General features: G+C 40.1%; 1 protein-coding gene across 14 annotated transcripts in view; it reads right to left on the reverse strand.

Moving 5' to 3' along the window:
* Positions 1-27,993, reverse strand: part of PHLDB2 (pleckstrin homology like domain family B member 2) — a 158,371-nt gene that overhangs the window by 8,949 nt on the left and 121,429 nt on the right. For 7 of the 14 annotated variants that reach the window (XM_030581847.1, XM_030581898.1, XM_030581840.1 and 4 more), the window contains 10 exons: positions 27,386-27,475; positions 24,304-24,447; positions 23,352-23,525; positions 21,605-21,745; positions 20,646-20,745; positions 12,498-12,512; positions 10,330-10,365; positions 6,001-6,208; positions 2,832-2,922; positions 835-981 (listed from right to left, as the gene is read on the reverse strand). In XM_030581847.1, the coding sequence (XP_030437707.1) occupies positions 835-981; positions 2,832-2,922; positions 6,001-6,208; positions 10,330-10,365; positions 12,498-12,512; positions 20,646-20,745; positions 21,605-21,745; positions 23,352-23,525; positions 24,304-24,447; positions 27,386-27,475 (1,146 nt within the window). The remainder of the gene's footprint in view (positions 1-834; positions 982-2,831; positions 2,923-6,000; positions 6,209-10,329; positions 10,366-12,497; positions 12,513-20,645; positions 20,746-21,604; positions 21,746-23,351; positions 23,526-24,303; positions 24,448-27,385; positions 27,476-27,993) is intronic. The other 7 variants (XM_030581922.1, XM_030581905.1, XM_030581939.1 and 4 more) reach the window with 5 other exon arrangements.

The following is a 27,993-nucleotide window of genomic DNA, read 5'->3' on the forward strand; positions in this document are numbered from 1 at the left end:
GTATTGAGTATATTTGGCACCCTCCGAAATTGTACATCACTATACTGAACAAGCTTCGGGTAGCTTTGGTTTCTGCAGAACATGCTGCTCCTTCCACTCTTTTTGGTGTTTAAATGTCAGGAAGCATTGAAAAGAAAAACCCAGAATCCTGAAATTGGGTCTTTCTGGGTAGCTAAAAGAAAAACTCGTAATAAAATATATATATATATATATAGTGCTTATGAAAGATGAGTTATATCATCATATCAATCCAATTCCATGGTATCTCTACTTTGGGATGCATTCACCAAATATGAACTATAGTTTCTTTCATATAATGTTGGCAAAATAAATATTTATCACTCAGTTGGTTTGAAGAGGCTGTGTATAGGAGGAAAGGGGGGAAATAAAAGTCTTCTTTTCTGTTCTTTTCAATAAAATATTTGGAAGAGGACAACTCACAATCCAAAATGTCCCGCATATAAAAGTCATTGTGAACTTTCAGAAAGTTACTGCTCTCAGAAATGTCCATTATTCAGCATAGTTGTGATACAGGCTGCACAGTTCTGCCATGAGTGGATTTAGTGACAAACTTTATAGGATTAATACAGTACATTTACAATGCCAATATAAACGGGAAGAGATACCTAACTATTTATTCATTTAGATTTAAATAACTAAAAAGACACCTATCCAAGGCCTCTAACAGACCATTGACAAAATCTGAGAAGTATTAAAATAAGCAATTCAACAGGCACTCGAGCAACCAGCCACCCCACAGAAACTCCTTCCCTTCATCGTGAGAATCTTGCTATCTAGCTGTTTCAGTGTGTACATGGTAGATTGTCAACACACCTGTGCTCTTTGTTTCTCACGTATCTTGACTTCCTTTTCAATTAATTTTTGCCGCTGGCTAGTTTCTTCTTGTAATCTTTTTTCTAGTTGCTCTCTGCGACGTTTTTCTTCTTCCAGAGCTCGTTTTTTGGCTTCCATTTCCCGTTCCTGTATACCACAGTGCACACAGAGTTTAAGCTATAGGCTATGTAAAACTACACTTGATAAACATTAAAAGTAACTTGATGCCACCCAGAGCTCCTACAAGCCTCTTTATACCTCTCAGGGAGCTAAGAACATATGCAAGGTGGATTGGGAACAGAGATCAGAATCACATTTGAACAAGGTTGTCACAAGCACAGTTTCTCTAATAAACCTGGCTAAGATTGAGGGGGCTTTGTCTAGGAACCATATCACATCAGAAAACCTAGAATGCTACAAATAGTAAAGTATAATTGGTTCATTATATAGAGTATGATCTAAGGCAGTGGTCCTTAACCTGGGGTGCATGCACCCCCTGGGGGTGCGAGATTCCCTTTCTGGGCGTGTGAGACATGCCAGATTTTTTTAGAAGGTAAATCATCAAAAACACAAATTAAGCACAGGCACATAAGTACAACTAGTTTGTTTAATCAAACCTATGTATTTATTAACATTATACATTTTTTAACGATTACTGTAATATACAAACAAAAAATATATCTAGGTTAAGGGGTGCAAGAACATTTTTTTTTAGGTTTAAGGGGTGCGAGAACATAATTTGAGAACCAAAGGGGTGCAGGCTGCAGTAAAGGTTAAGAACCACTGATCTAAGGCAACAGTGAAGTTTATAAGAGGGATCACTGTCTACTACTTGGAGCAATGGAGACCAGAAAGCATGATAGTGTAACACACCAGTTGGCTACAAAACAGTTCTCACAATTAAATAAATAAATAAAATCCATGTCTGCATTATGTCATGGTAAGTGCACTATGATAGCAGTAAGGATGTTTAAACACTGCTAGCAGGTTCCAATCCCAGAGTGAGCAGGGCCATATTAAACAGAAAGCTAGAAGATAATATATTTTTATACAAAAGTACTGAGTTACATTAAAGCTGCATCTACACAATATAATCTCGTCATTCCCCCTTACATATAGAGATGTAAACAGTTGTCCCCCAGCTTGGGCAGGGTCTACTTGAGCTCAGTATAGCCAATCCTAGCTTTATCAGGGATTGACCCTCTGTGCTGTCTAGTCTGTTAATTTGACTGATTCTGAGGGAAACTCATTGTTAAAGCATTAATATTTTCTTGTAAGAGGGTCAAAATATATGCCTGAATGGAGAACAATCTATCCACTGTAATATGAAATGAAATGCTACTTATCAAACATTTTGCTGTCTGGGAAGTGTATTTGTTAACATTAGGAGACTGAAATAGGACTGTAAATCTTTTGTATCCAATTTAAATGTAAGCAAATATAACTAATGTCAGTTCTAAAGTGCGGTATTATTTTGTTTCACAGCTAAAGCAGGTTTTATTTTCAAGTTCTTCACTCATGAGTCACTTTAAAATTTGAAAATAGGGCTGATTTTATTTTAAACCATCTAAAATCATTACCTGAAGTCCAGCCATAGGGACTGGTCTATATATACTAGTAGAGTAGAGCCGTGCCATTTGAGAGACTTTGGTTCAGTTACAGGGGCTGGTCTCTTGCCTCCTGGACTAGTAGACTTTAAGCAGCCTCATAAAGATGGGGGTGGTAAGCAAATACTACTGATAAGCCATCCCTTTAGCAAATGAAGGAGCAATGTTGATTAGCTCTGAAAGGCTTTCTGTCCACCTCAGCCACAGAAATGGTAGCTGTTGCACAAAGTATCAGTAATGGCAGGATTCCAGTGGGACAAAGTTGGGAGAAGCGGAAAATGAATTCGTCAGGGCTGTGTTAGGCAATTACAATTTAAGAATGGCCAGATGAAATGTTTATTATCTGAACAAAATATCTATTAACCTCTGTCAAAGAAATCTTTAGATTACCCTGAATTCAAGCAGTCGTGTCTTTTCAGCATGAGCTTGTTTCAGAAGTCTCTCCATCTCTTCTATTCTTGCAACATTTGAAGTGCTGGCACTGTATACGTTTAAAAAAAAAATTACCTATGAGAATAGTTGAAGACTGAAGCCATATTTTACAAACTAACTCTGGATAATTTAATAATAGAGTTGATAAAAAGTCAAGTCCAATTTAGTACAGCTAGCAACAAGTACAAATACTGTATTAAGTATAATATACTCTCAATAAATATAGTCTCTCATCCAGAGTTGTCCAAAAATGCAGACCCGAGAGTCTATAGAGTTTGTGGGTTCACTGTGGTTTGCCATCCCTAGAACATGTGGGTCTAAAGAGGCCACTTAGCCCAAAACATAGCACTCATTTACTGATCCCCTGCATTGATGCCAGTAACCACCTAATTGTAAAACTGAAGTCCCTCTGGCCATGAACTGATTGTCTATCTTCTTGTATCACTGAACTTGTCATCAGAATTTACCAAATTAAAATAAAGAGCAGGTAGTAGGGAATATCAGTAAAATGCACTGAATGACAGGACACACAATCCCATATTCTGAAAGGCTCACATCTCAGTGTTGAAGATAGGAAAAAAAGACTGAAGGTCCTTTTGTAATCATTGAGTCCTAGCAGGTCTAGTTTAATTCTATGCCTAACTAGTGGAAAGTGGGTAAAGGTTCATGAATTTCCACAATGACTGGTTATATAAAATTATTTAAGAAAGAATGTAAGGAAGAGACAAAAAGGCTGAATTAATTCTAGCAGAGAAAGTCTACTGATAACACAGTCATGGGGTGGTAAGAGGAGGAGTAGGGTACCAGAAAATGAATACACCAAAATTGGTGCTTTGGAAATTAGGCCTACATGGTGCCTGGGATCCTTCTCCAGCCACCATTGACCCTTGAGGTTGGTGTGTCATCACCTGCTGTCTTGCAACTGCAACTCATCAGCACATTCACTCTGTAGCATATATGGACTGCAGTGAGATGGTGGCGGTCAGCAGGAGTGGGGCATGCAGCTACCGCCATGCCAACACCCTGGACAAGAGGAGGTAATCAGAGATGACCCAATTCTCCTGAGTTCAGATTGGGTTATTTGCAGGTCCGACCCGACCCTAGCACATGTAGTTGGATCCTGTCAGGTTCAGATAAGGTTGTAAAGCTCAAGGCACTACACTCTGATACTTCAACCAGGAAAACTGAAGTTACTAATGGTTCATGGGATCTCTTATTTTTATAGGCTAAAGAATGACCTTTCAAAATTTATACTTCAGTTGTATTTTGAGCACTGTGGGACTTTAGGTACTCTCAGCAATTAACCTCTCTCCTTATCCCCAACCTATTTCTTTTGTATGTTTTATGTTGTATGTGAGTTAGTAAACAGCAATGTTGAATTTTCCCCTGGAGGTGGGACATGGCTGGAAATAATTTTAAAATACTCCCTGAGACCTCTGTAATTCAATATGCCTTGTGGTCCTGGAATATGTCTCAGAAGAGGAAGACATCTATCATCTGTGAACGATCAACAACAATAAACAAATACCCACCCAAGCTAACTTTATCCAGTAAGAAATCATTTGATCCATAAAAGTACTGAGTGCATTTGTGTGTGAGTGTTTGTGTGTAATTAACATTTAGAAATTAGGCTGAGATTTCCAAAAGAACCTGAGTGAAAATCAACAGGAGCTAGGCACCTAACTCTGTTAGGTTTCTTTGAAAATCCCACCTTTAAGCTTCTATTTGCAAGCTAGTCTGTGGGTAACCTAGGTGCATGATGCCTCTGCTAAAGACAATCACAGTGCAATAAGTCAATCATAGGAAAGAGACAGATTCAGATACCATTACTAAGCTGAATTGTACTGTACTGTACTACACAAAAAGCATCACTGAGGCGCTGCTCAGCCTGAGTAAGGGTATCAGAATCTGGCCCATCTGTGAGCAACCATTGCTTCCCTACATCAATATACATTAGATAGAAAAGTTTAAAATTATATTTGCCACGTAGTGTAACAACACATAATGAAAACTCAGTTGTCACTGGATCAACATTTCCTGCTTTGAGAACACAAACCTCTGTTAGGCCTTTACATCTATCTTCCATATTACAATTTGCTGCTATAAACAAAACAAGAGGACTGCAGCAAATATTGATCCTGAATATCTATTTCCAACAACTAACCAACTTCTCCATTACATTCAAACTGCTCCATAATGTTAGTAAAAGCTCCCATAGTACTATCACAATAAAAGAGGAACGCAATGGGCACATACTCAAGGAAACAGATGCTAGACAAAACACAATATGGCAGCCAAAAAGCTTTCCTCATGTTCAGAAGAAGTTCTAATTCTGTGACAATGTTCTATTTCATTGACAGGATTCTCATGCTTTCCCAAACTACCCAAACAGGGATTTGGCAGAAAGCAAAGTGCTATCACCGCAATGGGATAGTCAGAGAAAAAGGGTTGTCAACATGCTGTTTTCAGACCTCAGCTGCTGTGCATTCTTGTTTTTAAATAAATACAATATATTGCTTTTATCTTCAGTGGGTAAATTGATAAGATCCTAAAATAAGAGAAGCATATCCTAGAGATCAGGGCCCATGGTTCGGAACCAATAACTCTTTTTTTTAATTCTGATTTGGAGAAGGGAGACTAGTTTGCTAGCATTATTGGCAAGAAATCCAAAAAGTTCAGCAGTCCGAGCCCAATGAGGTAACATCCTAGACACAGACAGAGTAAACTTAGTTGCTGAATCAGGGACTTGACAATGAATATCCTATGTAAGAAGTCTACAGTGATCAGAAAGGCAGTCTTATTCCAAATCCACTAAAACATACAGAAAGTCAACTCCTGCATAGGTTTAATCCCAGCTGTGACACTGATTTCTCTGTGTGACCTTAAACGAGTTACTTAACCTCTCCATATTTTAATTTTCCATCTGCAGAACTCAGGAATGAGATGAGAATTAGTTAAATTGATTTGAAGATGAAAAACAGTATCCAAATGCTAAATAATATTTCTGTCCAACTCTTGCAGATTTTCTTACCCAGTTAGTAAAAGCTTCTATCATCTCTTGCTTCAATATTTACAACTTGTTCTAACAGTTTCCATTAAGAAAAAAATATGAGAAGTTAACATTTACCTGGAAATATTATCAGGGGAGCAGGCAGATATGCTGGTCTCCATACTGTCAGAACTATCTAAGCTTAATGTATCAAATGCATAGTCCTTGTAGCTATGATCAGGATAATGGAAACTATTCAGATACACATTAGATTCAGATGCAGTTCTGCTGTAGAATTCAGGAGATTTCTGCCTTTGTTCTTCACATATGTGTTGATGATTATACCCTACAGAGTGCAATCAAAGAAAAGAAAATTTTTAGACATAAAATTCTCTGAACTAAAAATTAAATGTTTATAAATAGCTGCAGAAGGATTTTGAACACCATCTCAATCTAAAATTGCACTGTGACCAAACTAGAGGTGCTCTAAAGAATTTAATAAAATAATCATAAATGTACAGAAGATTTGGGAAAACTGGATTTGTTTGTGACTGACACCAAGGAATTCACTTTCATTACTTGTGGGATTAGTTTATTGGCTACACTTCAGCAACTCTCAAACCATTTTTTTTTAATATTTATTTTTAGTAAGTTAATTACGGAAACAAAGGTGCAAAACCTAGGTCCAAACCCTAAAACTAAGGTATGACAGATACTGCAACCCCATAAAGTATCTGTGGGGTCTAGTGTATTAAATTTATGAATGGTTATATATGACTCTCTACTACTCCCAGGGCCGGTGCAACCATTTAGGCGGACTAGGCGGTTGCCTAGAGTGCCAAGATTTGGGGGCGCCAAAAAGCAGCGCCCCCCAATTTTTTTTTGGTGGTTGAGCGGCCCGCTGCTGCTGTGATGGAGAGGGAGTCTGAGCTGCCGGCGGCAGCGGTAGGGGGCAGCCCAAAGTGTCCCCTGGGTCAGTGCGCCACCGCGGCAGCCAGTAGCCCAGGGAGTCTCCTAAGTCAGCGCACTGCTGCGGCAGCCAGCAGCCCATGGTGTCCCCTGGCCCAGGTGAACCCCTGGGCTGCTGGCTGCTGCGGCGGCGCACTGACCCAGGGGCCCTGGGTCAGCAAGCCGCCGCAGCATCCGGCAGCCCCGGGTGTCCCCTGAGTCAGCACGCCGCCACGGCAGCCTGCAGCCCAGGGTGTCCCCTGGGTCAGCGCGCTGCCACCAGCAGCCCAAGGGTCCCCTGGGTCACTGTGTAGCTGCCAGCAGCCACCAGCCCAGGGGTTTCCCTGGGTCAGCACACTGCCACCGCCAGCCCAAGGGTTCCCCTGGGTCAGTGCACTCTGCCGGCAGCCCGCAGCCGGCAGCCCAGGGGGTCCCCTCAGTCAGCACGTCGCTGTCGGCAGCCCAGGGGTTCCCCTGGGTCAGCGTGCTGCCGCCGGCAGCCCAGGGGTTCCCCTGGGTCAGCGTGCTGCCGCCGGCAGCCCAGGGGTTCCCCTGGGTCAGCGTGCCAGCAGTCCAGGGGTTTCCCTGGGTCAGCGCGCTGCCACCGCCAGCCCAAGGGTTCACCTGGGTCAGTGCACTGCTGCCGGCAGCCAGCAGCCGGCAGCCCAGGAGTTCCCCTGAGTCAGCGTGTCGCTGTCGGCAGCCAGCAGCCCAGAGGTTCCTCTTGATTGGCGCGCCGCTGGCAGCCCTGGGGTTCCACCGTGCAGTCGCTGCTTCACTTCTCCCGCCTCCCAGGCTTGTGGCGCCAGTCAGCTGTTTGGCACCGCAAGCCTGGGAGGAGAATTAGAGCAGGACAGCGTGCTTGGGGAGGACGCGGAGCAGAGGTGAGCTGGGGTGAGGAGGTACCGCAGGGCTCCTCGGGCCAAGGGGTGGGGAGCTGCCGCGGGGTGCAGGGAGCTGCCACAGGGGTGGGGGGCACACTTCAGGGCGGGGGGGGGTTTGGGGAGCTGCTGCAGGGCTGGGGGTGAGCAAGTGGAAGTTTCGCCAAGGGCGCGAAACTTCCTTGCACCGGCCCTGACTACTCCATGGAGGAGGGTTACCATAGCTCCTCCAAGAACTAAAAAGAATGGTGAGTGATAAGGTGGGCTGCTGAGACTGTAAACAGCTCCAGAGAGGTACAGCCTCGGGGGTGGTTGGCATATACTGATTCAAGCTGGGTTTCCAGAGATTCAAACAAAGAAAGGACACGTTGCATAAAAAGTAGAGTTTAAACAAATTTGTGTCTTTCTTCTGATTCAGCAAATAGGCTGGTGGGGACAGAGGGCACTTCCAACCCTTGCTGAAGTGTTTGAAAGACTTTGGCCTACCAGGGCCCCAGAGGACTGATGGGCAATTTGTCATACATTCAATAAGAGGCTAGATCTGTTTATTGTTTTTATTATGGTGTCTCTGTAATGCTTTTATCATAAGAATAAATGGGCTTGCGTAGAAAGAGCTGTGCAGTAACTTGTAACGGCTGGCAATACACAGTTTGTAGCCCTCGGAGAGAAAGCAGTGCGCAGGTACTGGCCATTAGGCAGACGGGCTTGCTGGGGTATCACTGGGTATAACAGAGTCTGTGAAGCCTTACAACTTCCAGTCAGAAAGGAATGGGACATAGCTTCCCACCCAGATACTGGTGACAGATAGAGGCCTGAGAACTGACTTGGCATTCCTGGAGTGAACCACAGGAGGGAGCTTTAGGGCTGCCAATTGTGGTTAGATATATTCCTGGAGGTTTCATCACATGACATAATGTGTAATTAAAGATTAATCTTTAATCCCTGGAGACTCCAGGACAATTGTGGAGGGTTGGCAACCCTCGAGGCTATAAGCACATTTACCCTGAAACTGTGACTCAAGGTAGTTAAAGTTAAGCATCTAAATCACCACCTAATTAAAATGCCCTGATTTTCAGGGGTGCCAAGTACCTGCAACTCCCACTAAAGTCAGTTTTTGTTTTGACCTTAATGTCAACTGCAGATCAGACTTTTAGTGTATATGCTGAAAATAAAGAGCGTATCCTTTAAGTAATCTTGATTCACATTACTAAGGTATCTCCCTAAAACTTACAAGTACAGTACTACTTGAGATTCCCCTTACAAGACTGAAACAGAGACTTTTGTAGCCCAATAGCCTCACGAGATACTTCTTTTTGTGTGCATGGGGTTTTTTTTGTTTAAATACCACTACAAAATCACCAGTAGTTCCTGCTTCCTGTGAGCATCCATCAAGCATGTATGGATGGTAAGCATGCAAATAAAAATCTTAGTTCTTGCCCCATGTAAAGACACTATTTGTAATGCTTATTTAAAAAAAAAAATCAGGTTAAATTTTCATGATTGTGTAAATCACATGAGTGCATTGGAATTACTCAGTTAAAGCATTTGCCTTCTTGGACGCAGACATTTGGTCTGTTTTAGTTTTAACCAAATAATTTTGAAAACTTTTGCATACCAGGAAGATCTTCACGGAGCAGTAAGTGTGCAGCATGTTGGTGTGCTTTACAATTCTAATGCACATAGCCGCACCATATAAATAAGCCTTTGATTCATAAGAAGGAGGCGTAAAGGAGCCTGCTAGTTTGGTGCATAAAGATATTCTATAAAATCCCTTTTAATGCTTGTATTAAAGTATTATATTGTCCACATTGGGTCATAGATCACATTCTGTTTGAAACAATCAAATAGCTGCTTGCACTTTTGATTCTTAAATACTTCAGATTACATTGTGCATAAACCAGGAGATGAACAGCACCAGTTGGAAGATACTAAAATCTCTCCTGAATCAAGAAACAATCTACTGATTCAGATGTATTAATCCAGATAACAATTTGTCTGGGGATTTTGCCACATCAAATTTTATACATTTTTTATTAGTCATCATTATTAATGACTTAAGAAATATGAATTGGGAATATTTTCCACAGTAATTTTTAGTAACAGGCCTTCTTCCTCTGGTATTTTATCTGCACATGAGTTGATTTGGTTCTAGGATAATTTCTCTGGCATGATAGTTAGCAGAATTCCCTTTCAGAGAGCAAACTATTGTCACTGGAGCTTCATCAAAAAAAAGCTACAGTATTCTCAAAAATGTATATGCATGGTGCATAGCTCACACCAAATTATAAATTAAATTACTTTATTAAGGAGAACATGCACTCCACACATCTCCAAGACAACATACATTATTTCCCCATTCCAGTCAGCTACTGAATGTTTTCCTATATACATTTAAAGCTGATTTCCAAGATGCCAATAGCATTGTACCTGTCATTCAAGAAGAGATTAGATTTCATTGGAAATTCAACTGAACTAGTTAGTGGAGGAGAAAAAAGTGACACACACACGTCAGCTTTGATGGATAATAATAAACACCATGTAACGCAGTTTCTATAACAGATGTTACAGCTTTGTATGTGTAGTTTGTTTTTAATAACTTATGACAAATGATGATATTTCTAACATTTGATAAAATTACCTTTAATACTTGTACCTTTGGAATGATTAATTGCGCCTTTAAAAGGGTTTTCAATTATTCATTATGTAAAGAGAAGGAAACAGAAATTACTGAAAGAAGAAATATTATTCCAATGGGTATATTTTAGAGAGTCCTAGTTTACTAATATAGATTACTAAAAAAAAAAAAACCTCTTAATTTTACTTTAAAAATTAAACATTTCCCATATTTCACTGGAAAAAATGAACCCTATTTTTTTATATCCTGAATATAAAACATACAGTGAAACATTTGAATCTTGTTGATCATGAAAGAAAGGATTTTAAACTGTTCTCGTGAGAATGCTTTCTGCCATCGATGGTTATCTTCCACCCTCTTCACACACAGAAAGAATGTATGATTCATGAAGGGTATGAAAACTCACAAAATGATTTTAAAATGCCATGCAGAAAAAAGGATAATTTACAACTATGAATACGCATTGAAATAAGCAGACTATCATTTCCTGTGAAGAAAAATTGCACTATTATAATAATTAAAAAAATATTGCTCCTTCAATTGAATTTATGCCAATATAACTCAATGACAAACTATGTTTTTTTCTAAGTACAGTATGTAGGTCGTGTGTTCAGCTGCAGAAAATATAATACCATGTTCTCCTTTTCTTTTTGTGCCTTAGGAGACAGGCAGTTTACTTTAGTCCCAGTCCTAATATAGCTCAGCATCAGCTTTCTAATAGCACCAAAATACAACCTACCTATGTCCACCTATGTAGTGGCTTGTTGGTATATGGGTATGATCCCTGCTTAGGGTGTAAGAGGGCCAGGGTTTAAATCCTGGATGAGCCCTGTTTTGAGAGGAGAGATAGCTCAGTGGTTTGAGCCTTGGCCTGCTATACACCCAGGGTTGTGACTTCAATCCTTGAGGGATCCATTTAGGGAACTGGGGAAAAAACTGCCTGGGGATTGGTCCTGCTTTGAGCAAGGGGTTGGACTACATGACCTCCTGAGGCCCCTTCCAACCCTGATATTCTATGATTACAGCCCTTCACTGCTTATCATCCAGAGTCTTTTTGTGAACAGATATACTCAAGGTATATCTCCCTCTTCCCCCTGCCCTCCCAATATTGAAGTCAGGATGATAACCAAAGAAAATAAAATAGCCTCTGACCAGGGAGTAATAAGGTCCTCACACTTATTATTTAATTATTTAAAACAAAATAAAATAAAAATCTGAAGATAAGGTCATGAAGGGGATATCCAAGGTCGAAAGCCAAGAGAGAAATATATACTACACAGAAAGCATCCATTGCTTACAGGCATTCTGGCAATTAAGTTGCTCAACCATAGAGGCTGCTACTAAAAGTAGTAAGCTCCCAGTAAGATGTCACTACAATATTCTGCCCCTTTCCTATCCCTTCCTTGAGGCTTGCAAAAAAGCCTGTGACATAGCAAACTGTGATATAATAACAAAAGAACAAGATTAAGGATTTTTTTTAAGTAATAAGAACAAAACAAAATAATTTTAGTAACTGCGTAGTTAAGTCAAAGAATGCATATGCAACAACAAAACCAGCTCATTAAACACCAAGACCAACAGTTGTTACAGAGCCACAAGTCTAGTAATATTGAATAATTGTGAGGTCACAGATATTAACTCAAGCTGCTTTCAAAAGAGACATTGTCAAGTATTTTTAATATCTTATCTCTTAAAAAACGCTCTTCATTTATTTTATCTTCTTAGAAGGTTAAAAATCTCTCTTTTCCTGTTTTTTGTTTGTATATATGCAAACATCTCAGCCTCTGAACCCATTTTTGTATGGCACATATGCCAAAATAGCACTGTTGGCTTTACTTTCCTGTCATCAAGCATAAATCAGCACAGCTGTGTGAACATAATTCTTTTATTTTGTACTCCCCTTGTTTGGTTCTGAGGCACAGAGCAAAAACATTAGGCTAATGCACAGGCAGTGGCTCTGCAGGTACCAGTGATAGAGTTGTGAGTTTATTTTGAAAAGTTATTTTAAAAAAAAAGTGGGAATCTGTAGAAGGCTCTGCACTACATTTCAACAATTTGAAAATTTACACAGATTTTGGTCCTGAACTACTTGACAGTATCACTTTAATCAGTGACTTCAGCAAAACACCTCAGGGATACACACACAGACAGATAAAAGGGTGTTCTCATACCTTTTTTGGATTTTCCTAAGTTTGATAAGAATAAAAAAAAAATCATATTGTATACATTTAAGAGGTTTTTTCATTTTTTTTTAAATTAGTGCCCATTATTTTAAAGTAGAATAAGTCATGTCCCAAGATCTTGCTCTTAAAGAGTGCTTAAACTATGTATAAATTGTATATACAACGTTCTGAGTGGCAAACTGACACAGTAGAAATTAAGAGATGAAAAAGACCACTTTCATTATCTAGGCAGCTGGTGAGGCGTGCTATCTACGCTGTTTTCCAGCTCTTTGTCTTTTCCTGTTTTTTTAACTTCTACTACTTCCTTTGAGAGACCACTCCATAAATTGGTTAGATTTAATTATTTGGACAAGTCTCACATTCCTACTTTAATGGCTCTTTAGCCACGCTACCCAGTGTACGCAGGCTAAACCATACACATGCATGGAGTCCCACTAAAGTTGCACAGGCCCACGGGTTCACCTGAGCTTTAGCTCTCAATTTTTCCTCAGAACAATCACTGTCTCCTCCTCTTTAGGTGGCTGAAGTTTAAAATCACCTTTTACTTGTAGACATCTTAGTTTAAACAGGATGTCTCATTTATCTATTGGTAGCTCTTAAATCAATTCTATGTATGCCAGAATTGTACTTACACCACAATCCTTGAGAAATCCATCAAGAATGACAGCTGAGAAACAATTTTTCAGTTAATGGTTTATGCCAAAGATATTTGACACGTGACAAACTACTCTTAACTCAGAGAATTATTAGCTAAAATAGTATTAGGGTATGTCTACACTGACAGAGTTACAGCGCTGGCAGTTACAGTGCTGCTCAGAGAGCTCTGAAGGGAAACGGTTGTTGTGTTCACACTGTCAGCTGCCTGTGCAACAGTGTGTTCACATTTGCGGCACTTGCAGCGGTATTCGGAGCAGTACTCTCTGGGCAGCTATGCCACAGAGCACCTCTTTCTCTTCTTGAAGCTGAAGAAACAAACTAATATTTGTTGCTATGCTTGGGAGTAGAGTGCTTGTAATGCTAGGAGGTGATTGTGATTGGTGCAGATGATGCACTATGAAGATGTAAGAAAACTGCCTGTTGCTTTGCAGGGCTCTGTTTGCTTTCAATTAATGGAATAAATATTGCTTTCAAACCAACACAATTATTTTATTAAAAAACAACAACCGGAGGACAGAGATAAACAAAAAAAACAAATCAGCACTGAGGGGGATGGGGGAAGAGAGAGCCCTAAGAGGAGGTGGGGTCCCAGGATGGTTAAAGATTCGTGTATGTTCAGATATAATATCCAACCTTCTCCTTTGGAGTACAGTGCAGCAGGTAGCGTACTTCAGCAGGGCCAAACTGCAGACGAACGGGTGTTGAGTGAAGTGGGTACTCGGAGTCTGCACGGCGGGACCGTGATGGGGCAGGAGTGGAATGCACCCGGTACAGACTGGAGCCAGAAGGTTGATAAGAGTGTGTTGGTGATGTCTGGGAGGCACACGAGAAAGAGTTTTGCAACAGTGGCTTCACGGAAGGGCGGGCGCGGTTTGCAGTGCTGGTAGCACCTAGAGTGTATCCGCTTGGTGCTCCATAATGTTTAAGAGCCACTCCGTGGCTTCGTTCTGGCGTGCCGTGTTCTCCTTTCAGTACCTCTTTTCAGTGTCCTGCCACTCCTTCAATTCTTGTTTTTTGGCCACGGACTGCATCATGACATCGCACAGAAAGTCCTCTTTAGTTCTTCATAGCTGCTTTCCAATTCTGTGCAGCTGTTCTGCCAGCAATAACAAAGAGGGAGGCTGGGTTCCAAGGTCATATCTGTAAAGCCAAAATGCAACATTTTACAAAAGCAGTACTGTTTGCAACACACAGACCACTGATTTAAAACACAGCCACTATTCACATAGCTGTCCCTAACTGGCTGACCCCAGGCAAGCACACGAGCCACAAGCCCCCCAAAATGGTGAATAACTGCAGGAGCAGGGGAAATCAGTGTTCTATGACCATACTATACACTGGGAACGTGGCTCTTGGGGAGAGCCAGCATTGTGGGGGGGGCCTTATAATCATTCCTGTCCCCACATTTTCCACAGGCACATCTTCCATATTATGAAAGATAGTTTGCTGCTGAGGGAGACCAGGGAATCAAGACTGTGGCGTCCACCCTGGCTCCTATGCAGCTCACCTGTGTGCATCAATGGTGTCCCCCCAGAGACAGTAGAGTGGCATGCAGGGGCAGCCCCAGGCCTGAGCACGCCAAGCGCGTGCTTGGGGCGGCATGCCGCGGGGGGCGCTCTGCCGGTCACCGAGAGAGCAGCAGGCAGAGTCCCTTCGGTGGCATGCTTGCAGAGGGTCCGCTGGTCCCACGGCTCCAGTGGACCTCCCGCAGGCAAGCCTGCAGGAGGTCCACCAGAGCCGTGGGACCAGCGGACCCTCTGCAGGCATGCCTGCAGGAGGTCCACTGGAGCCGTGGGACCAGCGGACCCTCTGCAGGCACGCCTGCAGGAGGACCATTGGAGCTGCAGGACCGGAGAGCGGCAGAGCGCTCCCTGCGGCATGACGCCGTGCTTGGGGCGGTGAAATATCTAGAGCCGCCCCTGGTGGCATGGGAAAGTTACCCTTAATGGGGCAAGAAACAAAGCAGCTCTGCCAAAGAACCTGTGACAGTAGTTTGCCCAGTATCTCCACGACAGTTTCCTGGAGATCTCTGAGGGAGATTCCCCATGAAGTGAGGGAGTCAATCAACAGCCTGTTATGCCGCTCAGACCAGGCATGCAGTGGGAGACAAGCCTGCTCTCTGCAACCCTCCTGCCCCCAAAAGCTCACTTCAGTGATTCTCAAAATCAGATCCACTTACCAGGGGCCTCCTCTCCTGTATGCGTTTCACCAATCTCCAATAGCTGTGACTGCCTAGGCTCCTCCTGGGTAGTAAAAAAGCTCCTGACTACATGCATCTCTGGCCTCCAAGTCAATCTCTGCCTCTGGGTCCCATTGCCCCTCCACGTCCTTGTCCAAGATATCCTCCTCCTGGCTCAGTCCACTCTTGACTGGCACATAAGCCAACAAAGCAGCCACAGGGGCCTTCACAGTGTAGATGGGGTTGCCACCGAGTATCGCATCCAGCTCTTTGTAGAACAGGCAGCTCATGGGCGCAGCACCGGAGTGGTGGTTTGTCTCCTGTGCCTTGTGGTAGGTGTTCCACAGCCCTTCACTTTGACCCTGCACTGCAGTGTGTCTCAGTCATGGACCCTTTCTGTCATGCATCATGAAATCCATCTGTAGGTCTCATAATTCCTACACTGGAGCGCAGCTGGGACTGGACAGCCTCCTCTCCCTGAATGCTGATGACGTCCATCAGCTCGGCATTGCGCCAAGTGGGGGATCGTGCGTGGAGCAGGCTTGGTCACCTGGAAAGATGCGCTGAGACCACTGCATGTGTCACTGAGCAAACAGGAAGGGGACTTTCAAAATTCCCAAGTAATTTAAGGGCTGGGGATGACAGTTGGTCACCTGAGGGCGGGGCAGTAGAGTTCAAACCGATGACCAGAGAGGCAAGAACAGGTATTGTGGGACACCTCCTGGAGGCAATCACAGCACTGTAATTGACCAAAGTATCTACACTGGCACCGCAGTGCTGTTCCCTGGTGCAGAAAGCTGTACGCCTCTTGTTGGGGTGAGGTTTTTTTTACAGTTTCTGTGCAATAAGTGGCTTGGCAGTGTGTACACACCTCAGGAGTTACAACACAGAAAGCTGCTTTACTTGCCAGTGTAGACAAGGCCTTAGTTATTTCCTTGTGAGGTCTAGTTTTTTAAATCAGGTTACTTGTCACTCACACTTTTAGTAGTCTTTGCAATTAAGTCCATTTAGTATGAATGGATCTGTGAAAATACTTCCAAATGAAAACCATCGTCACTTGATCTTAAAATTATTTGCAGATGAGACATCAACTGCCCCAGAATCAAGATATGCAAAGCTGCAGTTTCCACATGAAATTTAAGTCAGTTCCCTTGCCTATCTGTTGTGTTTTCTATTCCTGCATAAAGCCAAATAGTTTAATGAATATGCACAACATGGTCAAATTGAAGTGGATTTGAAAATGCTTCATTTCCTGACTTTGGTGAAATTAAAATATTCATCTTTAAATTTATATTTTACCTTCTTGGATTTTCAAATTTACATTTTTGGGGTAAGTGAAGTAGAAATTAGAGAGAAAATTAGAGAAAAATAATTTTAGGCGTATTTAATTTAATACTACTTTAGAAAAACATTTCTGAATTAGCTTAACTGTCAGTTCCTCCAGAGACAGCTGAATAACTTTCTACAGAATTATGCATATGCACACTCAGATCTCTGGCCTAAGAATTTCAGCCCCAAGAAAGCTTGTAAGCCACTGGAAACACCATTAACACCTGAGCTGCACTTCAACTCCATTTAATATTGCAGTTGATGTGACACCATGCTATGTTTATGGTATATGCTCCAAATAGTAAAGGATAAAAAGGCATTCATCATACAAAACTATAATTCATCACTGGCATAAGCATGTATAATGCCAATAAATTCAATGGGATTGTGCATGTTTTTGGAAGCAATAAAATGGGACTATCATGTCACCCACAATACATCACCTTCAGCTCAGACACCCACTGAAATGTCAAGCCTGTCAACTGTCAGAGAGAAGGCAAGTGAAATAAGTGATGTTTTAGTATGCATCACAAGTTTACAAGGTTTAGAATCTACTTTTTACATTCGCTGTACTTACAAAATGAGCTTTCTGGGGGAAGTGTAGGGAATATTAAAGATTAATACATGATTTTATTGTTTTAACATGTCTAAAGAATTTTATACATGTTTTCTCTTGATCTGGCCACTTAAGCTGAACAAACAGGCAATATTCATATCTATTCTTTATTTATTGGGGAAAAAATAAACTACTTATCTCTGCAAAGCCACTCAATATACTGAACACACAATTATGAAGTCCTGCAGCACAATGCAGGATGATGTAAACCAGGACGGGTGTCTAAAATTAGACAACAGCTATATTTTGGTTCTCACAAATGTCTATCTATCACAAGACTATATACCACTATATAAGCCTGCACACTGTGTTGGGCTGTACAAGAATCTTCCCTTCTCTCAAGTAATCTTTTCTCGCAGTTCAGTGTTATTAAGAGAAATGGAAAAGATGTACAAGATCAACATATCAGTCCCCCTACAAGAGCAGCATATAACTTTCCCAGATACTCAATGGCTGTTACACTTGTTTGTAGATAAAAGGCCAAGCTTATCTTTCTGATGAATTATGTTTTTATATATGAGGAGAGCTGGCAAAGAAATAAAGGGATGATAGTAAGGAAAGGAAATCATATAGTTGTCAGGAAAGAAAACAGAATAAATTTAACTTCTGCTCACACCTGATTTGTCTTCATTCTCAACTATGTGTTTGTGAAGTTATGCAGAACTTAGACTTGTGTAACCAAGGCCCATCTTCCACTGAATCAATGGGAGCCACATTCAAGAACAGAAAATTGACCTGTTCCTAATAACAAATAATTAAACTAAATTCAAAATTATGTTTAAATCTTAGGACGAGTGAAATTTTTTACCCAATTTTCACTATTTTAAGGCAACACACATTCTCCACTGATCCTATTAAAAAGAATGTAAGTTCTACCTAATGGGCTAAATTATGCTTCACAGTATAGGCCTCCCCACTAAATTCCATAGGAGCCCTGTTTGTGCCTATTTTTAAAGGTTTTAGAACTTGCCCCTCAGGTTTCCACACACCTAATAATTGTTTCACGATGAATTTTTGTATTTCTTCACTGATTTGTCCAACATACGGGAGTATTTAACAAATAGTCTAAAGAAGAGTTTCTGCAAACAATGTAGTTGCCGATTTGTGAGATTAAAGGACTTTCCCCAAACCTTAAGACAATTTAGGAACAGAAAAAAGCCTTATATCCTTCAAACTCCTTCCAAAAAATAAATCTGAGCAAAAAGGTAATAAATATTAAAAATATCACTAGGGAAGGAGGGTGAAGCAGAGACAGTTCTGCCTGTTTTTTGCATTTATTCCTAGATCCTCTCTGTTTTAATTATATCTCCCACTTTTTAAAACCTGTGTGAGTGCAAGCAAAGCATCTATCAACAGTTTTATAATGTCTCAACATTTCAAATTAGGCCATCAAGAAATTTCCTCTTTCCCAATGAGAATAAACCCAATCCCCTAAACCTCTTTTCATAATTTAGTGTCTTCACACCAGCTATCCTCTCTGCTGCCTCTTTTAAGGCAATAATTATCTTTCTGTGATATGGCAATCACCATAGCACATATTATTCCAGATGACATCGAAAAAAACACCTTGCACAGTATCAAATACACCTCTTTTTGTATTCTCCATCTGCTTATTCAGTCTTGAATTAGACTATATATTTTTAGTCTACACCTCTACTATACTGGCTAATTTCAGTGATTCTCTTCCCCATTCTCTCAGCATTTTCCTGATCTATGTATTAGACAATTATTCATATGGCATATATATCATAGTTTGGTTGCATGCTGACAAAAGAAATTTGATTGGCGGAGTTCGCGACATAAAAGGTGGGCAAGGATTTTCAAAATTAGTGGGTCTATCCTTCCCATAATACCCAGCATCTTCAATTTGTAAAAAAGCCTTTAACAATTCACAGTTGTTTCACATCACCTACTCTAAATGCAGTCTAGAAATAACTTTGTAAAAATCACTCCTATTTTAAAAAATTGTTATCTTCTAATTTAAAATAATTGTGTAACATTTGTCTCTTACGTTTTGTAAGCCAAAGCAAACAAGTTATGTCACAAAAAATTGTACGTATTATGTCTAGGTGCATTTGTAAACTATCTTGTATTGCAAAATACACAACAGAGAAGCTTTCCAGGCTGACAATTGAACTGTTTTTGTGTCTGCTTCTGAAATACTTCAGGGTGGAAGAAACAAACAAACATACACACACAAAAAACAAAACAGAAAGTTTGTGCAAGGCCCTCCAGATTACTGAACCCTAAGAGGCAAACCCACAAATGTAGTTCAATTTTGTAAGGTGGCTAGGTGGCTATGTAAAAATGGTGCAATTTTACTCAGCAAATCTGCTCCATATATGTTCAGTCACCTCTGTTGATTTGGCTGACTACAAACATCTTCTTAGACTACAATAATGCTTTTAACACTTGTTAGCCTTGAATAGCCAACACAGATATGGGAAACTATGATGGAAAAGTACTATGGATTCTGTTTTGGCTAATGCATAATTAACACAATTGTAAAGTAATTTCTACAGTAGAATATTTATTTTTGGTAATGATGCACATGCCAGAAATAACAGATATTGATTCTCAGATCTCAGAAACAGTTGAGTTTGCAGAGTTGACAGAATCAAACACATTTTTACTTAAAAAAATTGAGCATGAATGAGCACAAGCTGAGAAAAAATAAACAGAACCCCAAGGTTTACAGGGACATGTTTCAGAGCAGTACTGTACACTAGATGCAGAATTGTCACGTCTTTATTCCAGAGTTGCACCAGCAAAGCTACAACAATCAATATTTTTAGGCACACACATCTATGATAGATTAAAATAAACTGTACTCTGTTATAAATCTTCATCTTTAAGGGTCAATGATAAACCCTGATTATTCCACCCTGGCAAAAGTATCTGCCCATGAAGAGTAATTTACAAGATGAAGGCACTAGATAATGTTTCTAAACACACACACACTATCTTTAATAAGTTGTCTCAAAAAGAACAACAACCCACCCATCTTAGTTGGAGTTAACCAGTTTACCCAATACATATTCTTCAATGTAACTTCCTTGTTTACTACAGCGTATGTGAAAATGATGTACTTTTAAATTGAAATGGAAAATGACAAGGAGACATTGCCTGTGCTCCTGCAATATAGCTTAATTCCATACATCTTTAACATCTTCTTTTGCTGAAGTCTGAACATTGCATGTGCAGCTTTCTATTTTCATATTGAAAGGAAAAATATTATTTCAAAGCCTAACATAAACTCTATAGATTATAAGTACACTGATTTGGGATTTACTTTCCAGAAGAATGAACATTAGATACCCATGAATAGAAAGTAAGTGTTTTAAAATAACTTTACCTTTATGCATTCTTCTTGATTCGGACTCTTTGGTTATGGTTGCCAGACAGTGAGGAAGTACACTGCCACAGCTGTTGCTCTGTCCTAGTGGTAAATGACCCTGCATGACATTTTGTGAACAGATATTTACAAACTGCACACCTTACAACTTTGTAAGTCAGCAATTCCGGACAAAACAAATACCTCATATGGATTTCATGACAAAGTATCAGCTATAAGCTACTTTAGTTGTACACGTTCTCAATTTCTGAAATATTTTCAAGTATCTTCTCCTCCTAAAATCACATGAAGGCTTTTGGTTGCTCTACAATGATTCATGGTGCCACAATCTAGATACAATTTTTGTTTCATCTCTACCTTCAAGTAACACCAAGAGGAAAAGAAAAATCAGAACTCTAAATGTTTCTTTAAAAATCAGTTTACTCTAATGTGGAATTGCAGCCACTATTATATAGTAATCATAAATTAACTGTTATTGCATGACATAACTACAGGTTTGAATTAAGGTTGTTTTGGTGCCTTTTCCTATCTTAACATGTTTGGATTTCCTTTAAGTTCAACTCTGAATTTGCTGGTTTGTAACATCTAGGGTTTATCTACACAGAAAAGTTACATTGGCATGGTTATGTCTCTCAAAACCACTGTCCTGGGAGACCTGGTTAAGTTGACTTAAAACCCGGTGTAGACAGTGCTAGGACGACAGAAGAATTCTTCTGTCAACCCAGTTACCACCTCTTGAGGACATGGATTATCTACACAGATGGGAGGATCCCTTCTGTCACTGTAGTAAGTGTCTACCCTGAAGCTCTACAGTAGAACAGTTGCAGAGTGTTTTAGAATGTAGACATAGCCTTACTTTTGGGATAATTACAAGATCATTACGTTACTCAACCTTAACTCCTTAACTTTTCATATGGGACTCTAGAAATGGAAAAACTATATATAGGCATAGTACTTACTTTAGGAGTAACACTTCGTCCGAGAGTAGAACTACTGAAGTGTGGAGATATAGAGGGAGCGGTTTTCTTGCGGGGTAGAGTATCACTCAAATATGTGCCCTCCTTGTGCTGTTTCTTTCTTTCTTCCAGATTTCTAAAGTGCTTAAAATATAATTTGCAACACTGTTTTAACAAAATGAATTGAACTGTTTGGTAAATTATGTTCCACACTATAAAGAAATCTACAGTCTCAAAATTTCACTGTAAAGAATGTGTCTCATTTTAAAGCTAAATATTCTGTTTCACATCTTGTCCACGATTTGCTGTTGTTTTTAAAGGCTGCCGCAGTACTAAAAACATATTATTAGTCATAGAAATTATATGATGCATGGTAAAATAGTAACCAATTGTCCCCAAAGATAAAAATGATCAACTATTCTCAATTTACAATAGCATTAAGGACTCTCTGAAGCTTGTGTAGTGCTGAGGGTTCACATTTAAGCATTTATCATTAATGAGTTCTGCCAGTTAAGACATATAAATAGCCATATAAAAGTTGTGTGATTTCCAAGATTCAATGGGACATAGAAATGGAACTTGTAACATATTTCTTTTTATGGCAATTGTGGACCAAATTAATGACACAGGGATTATTTTAGAAATAAACAACAGTTTTAATTCCTCATACCCTTAAAATTAAAAATTTGTTTCCATATTGGTGAGTTGTTAAGAGATTCATCTTAAACAAAGCTCTCAAAAATGTAGGATATCACACACATAGAATGAAAAATATTTCATAAACAGAAAGTAAAGCTTAATGTTAAATCATCACCAATTTGCAACTGAATCAATCATACTGTACATAAAAATGGGCCTGTAATTTTACATCAGCACTGCCTGTTGATTAAGAAAACATTGTAAGAACAGGAACACGTTGTTGGCCCTGCACCCAATTATTGTTTTAAGAACACAAGGAGTCTAGGGCTTTGTCTACACAGCCAATTGTTTTGTCGTTTGCAGGTGCTTAAAAAAGCCCCCACCCAAAAGACAAAAGTTTTGCCGCAGCAAGTGGTAGTGTAAGTGGCTTGTTATCGGCAGGCACACTCTCCTGTTGACAACACAAACCCCGCTCATAGGGGGTGGAATTATTTTGTAAAAGTGCCAACAAACAGCATTTCCACTGGCAAACTTAACGGCCGTGTCGCTAAAAGCTATGTAGTATAGACAAAGCCTAAGTTTACAAGTGGCATCCTATTAGGCAAAGGAAAAATAAACCTCTCCAAATGCTAATGAACTGGTAGTTTAAAGCCAATATTTTTGGTGAATCCATTGTTGGAAGGTAATAGAAAACCTTCCATTTAAATTTGACTTTAGATCTAACCACTTGCCCTTTACCGTTGCAAGAGTTTCCAACAATTAAGATAGCTCTCAAGTGTCAGCATTTTCCACTGTGTTATTCATTTGTTTTAAAAGCAAACAGACATACAATATGTACACTGCCACGGGCTATTATGAGATTTTTTTCTCATCTCATTGTGAATGTCTCTATCACTAAATGCATTTACAGACCACCATCAAGAAGAGACTATTCATTCGACACCACTCAGTAACAATTCATAAAAATTCAGCAAAACCTTTAAGTACAGAGCTCTGCAAATTTGAATCAATTATGGATTCTTAGATAATCACATGACATGAAAAATTCATGTGTAAATGACTTCATTGCCACCATAAAAAAATTCAAGATGATCAGTTTTTAATTTGTTACCTGTTGTTGCCTGCGGTGTTTCTTAGCTGGGAGAGGAGGAGGTGTATCAGATAAAGGAAAAGGATCTACATGTGTAACCATGACCTCAGGCCAATGGACTGATGGAAGTTGAGCAATAGAGCGAGGAGAAAGAGAGTGAGGAAACACAAATCCAGAACAGAGAGATGATCTTAGCTTTATAGGAAAGAGAGAAATTACACACAGAGTTTTCTACTAGGAATTATTCAATACACATGGCACACACAAACTGCAGTTTATAACTATATTTCATTGGGAGAGTTTGGAATGAAAGTACATATTATACTGGAACTGGTAAAATAAATATTTGAAGCAATGTAAAAATGCTAAATACCAAGTTTATTGGTAAACTATAGCAGCACAAATATAGGACATTTTTAATCATAAAGTTACTCCATTTTAACACAGGGGCTTGTTTATTTTTTAAACAATGTAAAGATTGATATAAAGGCAAAAAGATACAAACAGTGTGCAAAAAAGGCCAGAAAGAACAGATTGGAACAACAAAGAAAAGTGAAGGTATCGATCTGTACCCAAAATATAAAAGATAGATATTACTTCTACATAGATTCATCCCACAAAAATGAGCTATAATAAGATAGGAAATCAACACTTCACCTCCATCATACAAATCATCATTATATTATATGACCTGAGACTACTTTTCTGAAGGATGCCTACCACATGAAAGGCAATGATTGCCCCTATCAGAAATAAGTGACTTCTTCTTAGCCTCTAAAATCCCAAATCCAAAACCAAACACATTTTATAATTGGAGAATTCCTTTGGCCTTTTGTGTCAGACCAACATCTGACCCTTCATCGCTAAGTCTACAGTTCGTTTTAGGGTTAAATTTATTACACTAGAAATTAAAAAGGAAAAAAAAAGCTGTCAAAGAATGATGTAAACAAAGGGAAATGTCTCTCAAACAAACCTCTTTATTTTGTGGCTGGCTCGCCAGCACAGCCGTGGAAGGCTCAGTGGCAACAGCGTCAGCATCTGTGGGGGGCTGAGTGGAAGGGGATCTATTCGTGGAATTGCCATACAGCTCACTAATTTCACTTACACTGATATAACCCTAAAAGGAGGAATTCAGAAATTAAACACGAAAAAGGAGTAAAAGCCAAAAGACGTGCAAGAGTGTTAATGTATCCAGTACAATGAAGGTTAGTTTGGAGTGATACAGCCAAATATCTGTGGTCTTATCAAATATTTCATTAAAGCAGTAATAACAATTATATTTTTAAAATACTGAATAGTTTAATTTTGAAGAATGTTTTCAGTCATTCCAAATACATTTGTGTTACCAAAAGGCAAACCAACTGTAAGTGAGCAAGACACTTTATCAAAGTAAAGCCATTAGTGCTTCTTGTTTTGTTTTAGTATGTTTAAATTTGAACCACTTAGCTAGAGCCGCCACCTAGGTTTTAAACATAACATTAGCATTTCCCCCAAAACAAAAGTCTTATTTGTGGATGTTTAATGCTTAGGATTTTCCTCTCTTCACTTTTTTTTTTTAAATCCATCCCTATTTATTTCCTGATATACCTTTTAATTAAATTTGTGGGGACTGGATGGCTCACGGGATTGGTATTATGACACAGTGGTGTTAGTCTGTAAATTATTCTAATAGTTGCTTAAATTAGCTGTGTCTAAAAGTTGCTGTTTGGAGGCTCATATAAAATGCTGATGGATATCAGTCTGATTCCTAATGGACAAGAGTCCACATCCTAAAAGTAGCCATTGCAATTTGAATCTCTATAAGCAATCTTAGATGAAGAGGGCCAAGGGCTGACTGAAAAAGTATGAAGACTATGCTACACTTGGAGGCGAGGCACAATGGCAGGACAGTTGATGTAAATGTTCTGATGTCAAGAGAAATTCAGTGTCTAGTGCTGTCAAATACATTCACTTCAAAAATAAAATACAGCTTCAATGCATTGCTTATAAATAAGTCAATGCCCCAACTCTTGAGCTGTGGAAAAAGACCATTTTAAAGGAGGGAAGTCACTGCTGAAACTGTGTCATAAAAATAAGGCAGAATATATTTTAAAAATAAATGAAACAGTGAACCACTTTTAAGATGAACAGGTGAAAGAATGGAATATGGTTACAAAACTGCACTGATTCATTAATACATGAAAAGATGTCCTTTTTTGGAATGAAAATGATCAGAACAGCTACAACTTATTGCTATGGTATTTCTGCTTTTAAAAGGGATCTTTAGGAATCAGCAAAAGAAGCTGCAGGGAGAAGCATTGCAAAGACACACTAGAAGATGGAGGATTTTATTCACTTAATCTCAAGGCAGATGTTATTCAGGAAACTCAAGTGTGATTAGGGTGACCAGACATCCCGATAAAATAGGGACCGTCCTGATATTTAGGTGTTTGCCCCATGTCCTGACTCATCTTTGTTCCGCTGGCGGAGCCCCCCACCCCCAATTTGTCCCGATATTTTCTCTCTCTCATCTGCTCACCCTAAGTGTGATTCTAAGTTAAGGAAGCTGCCTTAGATATTTGACAATTTATTCAAAACGCTAGTATTTTCTGTTTACAACAACTGCAGTCCACAGACACAGAAACTTCATTATGATGAGTTAAGATAGGGGTAAAAGTAACTTACAGGACTTACCGATATGGCCAGAGTCCTGAGGGAGTGTGTGGCCTCACCCTGAAAAGGTGTGGCCTCAACCAGAAAAGGTGGTGCCTCTCAAGATTTAAAGGCCCTGGGGCACAGGCTGTGGCTGGGAGTTCCAGGACTTTTAAATCACCCCAAGGCTCTCAGCTGCAGAGGTGGCTGGGAGCCCCGGGGCTTTGGGGTGACTTAAAGGGCCTGGGGCTCTGGCTGCTGCTGAGCCCCGAGCCCTTTAAATCCCCCCCGCAGCTCCAGCAGCTGGGCCGGGGCAGAGATTCAAAGGGCCCAGAGCTCCTGTGGCTGTGGGGAGACACGAGCCCTTTAAATCCTGGCCCAAGCCCGGCTGCCGGAGCTGCACTGGAAATTTAAAAGGCTCGGGGCTCCCCGCAGCCCTCGGGGGGTCTGGGCCCTTTGAATCCCCACCCAAGCCCAGCTGCCAGAGCCGTGAGGGGGAGAGCAGGGGGTTAAAGGGCCCGGGCTCCCCGCAGCAGCCAGAGCACCAGGCCCTTTAAATCCTTGCTGTGGAAGCCGGTGTGATCTGGCACGGCATACTGGCTCTTGCCGGTGCACCATACCAGACTGGACCGGCTTACTTTCACCTCTGAATTAAGATGATAAATACATTGATTCAATATTGCTAAGATATGCACTGGCTGAATCACTACAAAAAGGGGACTGTGGCTCAGCTCCCCTCGGACTCCTTACCCAGTTCAAAGGTGTGGGTTGTGAGGACTTGACGATTACCTCAGAGCTTTGGAGCGTCACAAGTGCGGTAAGGTCTAGGTTTTCCTTCACATTAGGAATACTTACTCAATACCTCACCCAAAACTTTTGAACCTCTTTCCTTTTGACTGCCAACAATGATTAAATAAATAGAGTTACAATAGCTCAAGGTTTTTAACTCGGTGTTTAAATGATGAGAAGCTGAAACAAACATTTATAATGGATTTTTTCTATCCCAAAAAAGAAGTCAGTGACAAAAAAATATCAAATATACGATATAAGAGCAAGAACACTGTAACCTAGTAGCACTTGTCCTTAGCTGTTTCTAGATCTCGCTTTCCTTATGTCAGTCAGGTTCAAGTGTTTATTTAGAGAAAAACAGATTCTCTAGCAAATGCAAAATGGTAATTTATCCAGAGCAAAAGTTTAATGAATGGGAAAAACATCTGAGAAGCTATTTTTTGGCTTAATTTGGACTTCCAGAAGTAACACAGCAAAGTTTCCTAATCACAGCAAGAACAGAATATTGAAAATCACATGAACAATGCATTGCATATTTTATAAGTTTTGCCAAACTCTAAATCACTATTGCATACAATGTTAATAAACATTAAGCTTACCAGAGGTTCAGGAAAACAGCAGTTAACACTGCTTACCTCTTTTAGACTGCTAGGACTGACAGGAAATCCTTTTCCTCCAGAAAGTCCAGAGTATTTCTTTTCCAAATTACAAAGATTCTCTTTTTCCTGTCAGGAATAGACGTGTTTATTTCAGAAATGAATATTTATCCACCTAAAATGAATGCCAGTTATTTATTTAAAGGGTATAAGGAAAGTATGTGGTGTTGCTAGAATTGCAATAGCAGTTTCTATTTTATTTATTTATTTATAGCAGAACTGAAACTCTCCAACGGTTCCCAACACCCGTTTGGGATTTAAGCTCCAAATAGCCTGAGACCTAGCAGTCCCACACTTTACGACCAATCCAAATCCCACTGAAGTTGATGCAAAGACTCCTTTCGGCTTCAGTGAACTTTGGATCACACCCTGTATGTCCAATTGCAATCGCCAAAGACTGTAAAAAGCGACCGTTGATTTGGGGTGCATGAGTTTTGGGGTTTCCATCTTGACACAATAAAGAAGCCTGACTTGACAGGTGAGGGCTCCAACCTTTCTGAAAATCGGGCCCTTTTTTTAAGGTATACCATGTTCAGGGGAGACTATGTATCTTGCCGCTTCAAGCACGGCAGTCAGGCTGCCTTTGA

The sequence above is a fragment of the Gopherus evgoodei genome, chromosome 1, assembly GCF_007399415.2.
Source record: "Gopherus evgoodei ecotype Sinaloan lineage chromosome 1, rGopEvg1_v1.p, whole genome shotgun sequence".
Classification (NCBI taxonomy): domain Eukaryota; kingdom Metazoa; phylum Chordata; order Testudines; family Testudinidae; genus Gopherus; species Gopherus evgoodei.